Here is an 8,173-nt window from a genome sequence, read left to right as displayed (position 1 = left end):
TTGAGGGGGGGGGGGCAGTGAGAGAGAGAATGAAAGAACAGACTGAAAGTTAAAGCCATATATAGATAAAAAGAGAAAGAAACAAATTAAGCATTCCTATGCATTTACTGTGATTAACAGGATCGATTTTATTGCTCCCTGCTTTTATGGGGTGGCGCAGCTGTTGCCTGGACACAGGTGTGCCCAGTTTTGTCTCTGTCTTCTGGCTGCCTCTCTAGATAAAGCAATTATTGCATAGGCCTAGCTAAAGGTGAGGCAGCGTGGTGAAATCAGGCACTCGTCAAAATAATGAAACTCGAGAAACTGGCGGCTCAACACCTCTCATGCCCTTTAAAAAATACATTAATGTGTGAATTTTACTGAAACGCCTTGAGTAAAGGCATAAAAGATGTAAATTTTCAGTTTCCACGGACTCTCGATCTAAGGAAATAATTCAACCTGGGCGGCCATTTTCTCCCTAATCTTACGTCTGAAATTAGGCGATCCTCACCACCTTCAATCGCCAATATCTTGACTTGTATCCAAGATAAATGGACATTTTTTTCATCAAAAGCAAGACAAAGGAACAGGCTTTAAGATAATGCCAATAACTCCATATGTCCCAAAATTGACGAGTGCCTGATTCCACTGCATCGTAACACATGTAGGGTTTATAGATATTGTCGCTGCATGGTGGAATCAAAGGCTCGTTCAGCTTTTAGGTGCTTGGAGTTATTGCTATCAAATTACAATATGTTAGGTTTTTATTGAACATGTCGAAGAAATAATTATTATTGATCAATTTTTACATTGAAATGAAGACATGTGCGATAAAGGAAGGTCTGCTATTATTACAGGTGAAATTAGCAAGGCAATGGCCGCCAAAGTTTGGTGACTTTTAATCTTAAAGCTGAATACACGCGCTCATTCTTCAAAATAACACATTTCTAGCTTCAAACAAACTTTTTCTGTAAAAATTCACCCGTAAATGTGTTGTTTGATAGATGGAAAATGTTTCCGTGCAAAGAAAATTTTTTTAAAAAGGAAATTCAATGAAAATAACCCTGCAGTCGGAAAAATTACTGATTTTTCTTTGCCTACGAGTGCCTGATTTTACCACGATGACTGACATATGTTCCGATCTGACCGAAGATTGCTATTTTTATTTTTATAGAAGTGATAATGGCATAAACAAACAGATGTTCATTGCAACAGTAGAAGTCAGAAGATAATATCGTACTGTAATAAAGTTCATTTATAGCTTCCATCCCAGTGTGGTGCTAAGAGCTTTGCAATAATGTCCATAACCAAAAACTGAATATGCGTACAGTCAAAGATAGTACAAGACAAGATGGGCCACTCAGCCTAAAAAGTGTCCGCAGGAAGTATGCTCTTTGCTTCAGATGGCGCTGCAGTCTGTTTTGAAGCTCTCTTTCGTTCTTCCAGAAGAAGAATAGGAATAGCACCTCCTTGCGTGCGCAGATCGACTGCTGTTCATCAGCAGTTCGGGTATGTTCAGTGCGGAGTTTTAGGTTTTTTAGAATTTTAATGACCTCTCGCCCTTCATTCTAAAGTCAAATTAAACGAAGAAAACCATCTCCTTTTCCTCCGGAAGAGGTTTTTTGTCAGCGTAATCATTTTAAAAAAGCGTTCTTCCGAAATTTATCCCAAAACTTGCTAGTTTCACTTTGATTTTTAAAAACTCAAGTAGGGTAACTCTGTTCGCAAAGAGTGCGCTTTTGTGAAGAGGGCACCACCAAATTTTGAGGACACTTTTTTAATTGGCTCAAAGAGAGAAGTGGCCCATCTTGTCTTGTACTATCTTTGGTACGGTCAAATCTGCTCTCTCGTGGGTGGTTGGTGGGGGCTCTGGTGTGGTTTGCTTCTTCTTTTCTATCCAACATCTATCGTCCTTATATCTCTCCTCCTTCTTTTTTGTGTTTGCTACTGTCTTGTAACACCTCTTGTAGTCTTCTGGCACTCATATGACCTTATGACCTCACTCACTCACTCACTCACTCAATCTGTCCTTCTAAAGACTTGCGTTCTCTCTGTGACAGGAAGTGGCTTCATCAGTAGTCAAGAGATCGGAGGAATTGTGGGATCTCTCATCACCGGCATCATCTCAGACTACCTCGTTGCCAAGGTAACACTAACAGTTAGACTAAGATAGCTGCTCTCTGAGCCCTCTACTCTGTTTACTCTGTTTAGTATTACACAAATCAGCGGTGAAGGGATGTTATTATTTGTTATATATCAGGGGGAACGAGGGGTGGGGTTGGAGGGGAGGGGAGGAGAAGAGGTCTGATGGGATATGTGTCGTAACACAGTGGAATGAGGCGTGTGTCAAATTTTAGGCATATGTGTTATGACAAAGTGGAATCAGTGCTTGTCAATTTCAGGCAGATGGAGTTATTGGTATTATCTTTAAAGCTTGTTAATTTGCCTTGCTTGAGAAGAAAAAGTACCCGTCCATTTTACATTGAAGCCGAGATATTTGTCATTGTTGAATGAGATGAGAGTCACCTGGTATCAAATTTTTCAAAATGTTTCTGTAAAATACGCTCATAAATTTATGTTTAGATGGATATTAAATGTGCTAGGCTAAAAAAAAATGTTGGATAAAAATTGCCCACTGGGTGACTGGAAGATTGCTGGTTTCTTTGATTTCATTATTTTGATGAGCAGCTGATTTCATCATGATGCCACATATATTATGGGTGAGCAAAAATTGTGTTGATTTTAGACATTTAATTTACGATTGAGGACTCCAATGGAAAAATGCCCCAGATAAATCAGAATCTTTAAGAAATAGGTTTCTTTTCGCTTGCTGCTTTTTAAAGAACCTTGTTTTTTGGCAAATAATTGCATGGATATCCCAGTGAAGTCCTGTTTTGTGTGCTGTGTATTGTAAGGCAAAAGAAATGCTATACTCACCATGACTACATATACTATTTTATATATATGAGATCCGAATGGACTTGTTAACTTTGAATTTTCATTTTTTCCTTTTACTTTTAAAATATGGTTTATTATTTTTATCTGCTTTTCTCCACACTGGCATATTGTGTGGCAGTAAGGTGCTTTTCTGTCGCACAAGGCTATCAAAGTTCGAATCATGAGTAGGGAGAATTACAATTTTATCAAGTATCTTCATCTGCTGAGATATTGTAATCCCTCCAAGCCCTAGTTGGCCCTATCAGGCAGGGTCGGAAGCCCTCCTCCAAAATGATTTAAATTGTGTCGATGGGGGAAGTAAAACACCTACATAAAAACAATAAATTTAGAACAATTGGGGGGAGAACAGAGAGGGGAGAGAGGGAGAAAGAGAGAGAGAGTGGAGAGAGAGAGAGAGTGGAGAGAGAGTGGAGAGAGAGAGAGAGTGGAGAAAGAGATAGAGAGAGAGTCCTCCATTCCATGGTTGTGTCCCCAGCACTCTGGCCGGACCACGCCCCGCCTCTACCTGGTCCTCAGCCTGACAGTGTTACAGACGGCCAGCCTCTACCTCTTTGTCTTCCACGTCTCCGCACAGTCCTCACAGGTAAAAAAAAAACCCACACAGGGAGAATTTACCTTTAGTTTACACCATCCGCATGGAACTTCCTAGCAAACATCTATCGTCCTTATCTCTCCTTCTTTCATCCTCATCTTTCGTTACTTTGTAAGTTACTATTACTTTTGTATTGTGATTCTATAGTGAATAGTGTACCAATGTCTGGGGGGGGGAGGGGGGGGGGGGGGGGGTTAGAGACTTTGCCATTACACGCATGAGACCTGAGTTTGATTCTTGGATGGGCAGAATTTTTATCTGAAGTATTTCAAGTCCTTCTGCTGGGATATTGAATTGTATCCCTCTCAGCCTGAGTTGGTTCCGACATACGTGGTTGAAGCCCGCATGTTAATTGATGTAAATTTTGATGGGACGTACTATCAATTTCTTTTTTTTTTTTAAACCTCACTAGAGACACTTCTAATCTTTGGCATTTATATAAGGTATTTGTGGGTGGTTGGCGAGTGCTCTGGTGTGGTTTGCTCCTTCTTTCCTATAAAAAATCTCTCTTCACCATCTCCTCTACTTCTTTTTTGTGTTTGTTACTCTCTTGTAACACTTCTAATATTCGGCACTTATATGACCTTATTGTGTTGCAAATGCCATAAAACTCTTACAAAAACTAAAAGTAAACATTACTTTTTCCCAGCACTAAATGACCATTATTATGTCGAGGTGCTTCTTTTTACTCATACAGTCAAACAATTTGAGTGTACTATAGCCCCCGTGTGTTGTATATATACGACCAGGTGTGGATCAGCGCGCTGGCGTTCTGTGTGGGCTTCTCCATGTACTCCTGTATCTCCCTGCTGGGAATCTGCTCAATGGAGGTGGCGCCCGAGAGTTTATCGGGGACTGCTCACTCTATGGCCGCGCTCGGGGGAAACAGTGAGTACACACATGCATGCACACACACACACACACACATGCACACAAACACACACTCACGCATATATACATCTTTCTGCTGGGGATTTGCTAAATGGAGGTGGTGGGGACTACTCACACTATGGCCGCGCTTGTGGGAAACAGGGAGTAAAAAATACTCCTACATACGTGAACACACCCGCTTGTACTTAAGATTGCACTGCGCGTTTTCACGATCGTATAATTCCTGTGAGCTCTTCGGTTTCATATATGTTAATTTTAATTTCATATTTTTACGCTTTTGAAAATATTATGTGAATGTTCCTTGATGTGAGTAAAAAAAAAGAATAAAGATAGAAGTAAATTTTTTTTTTTATTATTTCAAAAATACAAAATGAATTAAATGTACTTTGTTAACTTTGAATTTGATACCTGGCTTTCTATCCTTCTTGTGAGTTCTTCAGTTTCATACATTTATTGTAGTTTTAATGTTCTCATTTTTACCGTTTTGAAAATTAAATATGTGTGTGTGTGCCTAAAGAAAGGATGTATCAAAAGTTGCCACAGAGCATTTTGAGCTACAGGCTGATAATGACAAAAAATCCCTTTTTTGACTAAAATGTGTTTCCATTAAAAAAATGATAGTTCCACCATTTTTTTACAATGTGTTAAAAGGGTTTTCATTGATTTTACTTCTAAATATTTTATTTTGAATAATTTTGCGACTTGGGTACTTTTTAAAGAGATAATGAAAAATGCTTTTAGAAGGTGTTAAAATCTATTCTTGAAGCATGGTTTCTCTTCTAATCTTCAGCACTTACATGACCAATTTATGTTGCAAGGGGTGTATGTAAAACTCTTATGGAAACTTAACTCTCTAATCTTTAGCACTTACATTACATGACCTATATATGTGTTGTATGTAGCAAGTGCCGTAAGTAAATCTCTTACAAAAACTAAACTTCTTCTTTCAATTCATATCGAACATCTATCGTCCTTATCTCTCCTCCATTTTTTGTTGTATGTTACTCTCTTGTAACACATCTATTCTTCGGAACTTATATGACCTTATTGTGTTGCAAGTGCCGTAAAACTCTTACGAAACTAAAAACAAAGATTTTCCCTGGGTTCCCCAGTCGGTCGTGTGTTGGCCGGGTACCCGCTGAGCGTTGTGGCCACCTGGTGGTCGTGGCAGGAGAGTTTCTACCTGGCCCTGGCGTTCAGCGTTGCGTCTGTGGCCGTGACCGCGCTGGGCTGCAAGTTGCTGAAAGACCGCTACCGACGACGGGAGGAGGAGGAGAAGAAGCTCAAGGCCAGCTAGAGAGAGAGAGAGAGAGACTGAGACGTGCATGCGATGAGATTTGGTTGGCGGAGATTTTTTTGTGTTGATGGACCGTCTTCCACAGTTTCTGCCGGTGGATGTCTCGGTATAAACATATTTCTGTCCCCGTCGTTTTATGCAAGAAAAATTCTGAAATTATGCAAACTGAGCCCAAAAATGTGAAATTATGCAATTCTGTTAATTTTAACTGAGCCCAAAAATGTGAAATTATGCGATTCTGTTATTTTAACAAAGTGATAAAGGGAAATAATCAGAAATTATGCCCAAAATGATCAAATTTTACTAAATTATGCGGGGTGCATAAAACCACGAGGACTGATATTTGATAGAGAACCAGACAGACACTACTGACGACGGTAAGAGTAACCAGATTTATTTATTGTGCCCGGTACCTACCCCTAAGTCTCCACACATGTTTGGGTATATGTAATAACGTAATATATATAACAGTGAAGTCTGCTTAAACCGAACACGGTTTATTCTGAAAACAGCGGTAAATCGAAATAAAATAAAATCCCCGAGTTTTTTTTGGTCTTCTTTTTGAGCAACCTCTTTTAAACTGAAATCCCTGCTAAATCAAAGAATTTCCTGTAATCCTGCAGATTTTGGTTTAAGCGGACTCTATTGTCCAGGTCTATATATTATTATATAATATTATATCATGAGCCAGCTGTTCAGATGTACTAAGCCCAAAATTGTAGATTTTGGTTTTTTTGTGTTTTTTTTACAGCGTCTTAATTTAATTTGTGGTACTGGTTGTATGTACCCTAACGAATATTTTGCTGAAATTCAAATTCTAAATGTTGAGAAAAAAAAAACGAACGAAAAAAACCCCGGCCAAAAACGTAATGTAAGTAGGCCTAAAAAAAATTTTTAATGGAAAAATGAAAGTGTTTTTCTCTCCAGTTTGTTTTAGTAAGAGTTTTACAGCACTTGCAACACAATAAATTCATATAAGTGCCGAAGATTAGAGGTGTTACAAGCGAGTAACAAACAAAAAAAAAGAAGGAGGAGAGATCAGGACGATAGATGTTTGATAGGAAAGAAGGAGCAAACCACACCAGAGTATACCTGCCAACCACCCACTTTTTCTCTCCTTAAAAACTGTGTAAATGGCTTAGAAAAGTTGAACAGCTTGCAAGTGATATACTGGTATATAAATTTACTAATTACCTTGTATGATTTGATATACAGTATACAGAATATATATATATATATATTTGAGTAATTTACCTTCAGTTACAGTCCCAGTCCAATTGTACTTTTTGTGTGCAACGACAATGAATTTGCAGTGACACTCTCCACAAGTCCATACCCCACCCCCCCTTCCCCTCCCCCAAGCAAGAGAAACGATATATAATGAATATATGAATGTACTCTCCATGACAAATAAATCAGGGTAGAGTGTGTATTATAAATGTGTATAGCTGCCAACCATAGTACATATTTTAAAAAACATATTTAAGTTGTTTTTCAGGGTCTGAGTACGATAGTCTGTTTTCCTTTTCATGTTGGAAAACACCTCTACTGTTTTTTAGTAGGCCTATTGCTCCTCATGGATTTGCCAAAGCCAAAGAAAAAATATTCAACTTTTAAGGCTGGATTTGCGAATGGTAATGAGACTGAATCCCATTGGTCAATTGAGCTCGTGTCTGTTACGGTACCACAGTTGACTATTGATCATGAATTTATTGAATGCAAAAAAATGAGTCACGACATGGTGGAATCTGGCGCTCGTCAATTTTTGGGCATATTGAGTTATTGGTATCATCTTAAAGCCTGGCCATTTGCCTTGCTTTTAGTGAAAAAAGTATCCATCTATTTTGAATAGAAGTCGAGATATTTGCGATTGAAGGAGGTCAAGGTCGCCTGGTTTCAGAGGTGAAATTAGCGAGAAAATAACCTCCAAAGTTTTGTTATTTCCATAGCTTGAGAGTCCTTTGAAACTGAAAATTGACATTTTTTGGGCCTTTAGTCAATATTTTTTCAGTAAAATCCACACAGAAATGTATTTTGTGCTTTTAAATGGATATATAAGGTGCTGAGCAAATAAAAATGTAAAAAAAATTTTAATTAGAAAAAAATAGCTCAACGGTCAGAAAAATGCCAATTTCTTTTGATTTCACTTTGTTGATGAGCGCTTGATTTCACCACGATGCCTCACAAATGTGTGTGAAAGGTTTGGAGAGAGAGGGGGGGGGGGGGGGGGTCACCGTTACTATAGGCCTATGTCCACGCACTGTCTTGACCCCCCGTGTAGGGAGAGGTTGGGTTTTTTTTCTTTTTTTTCTGGGGTTTTTTTGTTTTTTGTTTTTTTGGAAAAGTTGGCAGCTATCAATGTATGTGTATCCAATGATCTGTGCCATGTTTGCCTGTGTGTTTCCAGGCGTCTGGGAAGTGTGGATAAGTTGTTGAAACATTACATTATGCTGTTG

At 38.7% G+C, this 8,173-nt stretch overlaps 1 protein-coding gene across 1 annotated transcript in view; it reads left to right on the top strand.

The window, feature by feature from the left end:
- LOC101854534 (glucose-6-phosphate exchanger SLC37A4) overlaps nucleotides 1-5,909 on the top strand; it is a gene marked incomplete in the record, with an annotated part of 15,390 nt that extends 9,481 nt beyond the window's left edge. The window contains 4 exon segments of the mRNA XM_005110298.2: nucleotides 2,040-2,125; nucleotides 3,413-3,520; nucleotides 4,279-4,417; nucleotides 5,533-5,909. Of these exon segments, the coding sequence (XP_005110355.2) occupies nucleotides 2,040-2,125; nucleotides 3,413-3,520; nucleotides 4,279-4,417; nucleotides 5,533-5,717 (518 nt within the window).
- Nucleotides 5,910-8,173: the final 2,264 nt, after the last annotated feature.

This window comes from Aplysia californica, unplaced genomic scaffold (assembly GCF_000002075.1).
Source record: "Aplysia californica isolate F4 #8 unplaced genomic scaffold, AplCal3.0 scaffold00872, whole genome shotgun sequence".
In the NCBI taxonomy this organism is placed as follows: domain Eukaryota; kingdom Metazoa; phylum Mollusca; class Gastropoda; order Aplysiida; family Aplysiidae; genus Aplysia; species Aplysia californica.
Note: the sequence above shows the minus strand (reverse complement) of the source record. Positions and strands in the feature narration are given on the sequence as shown.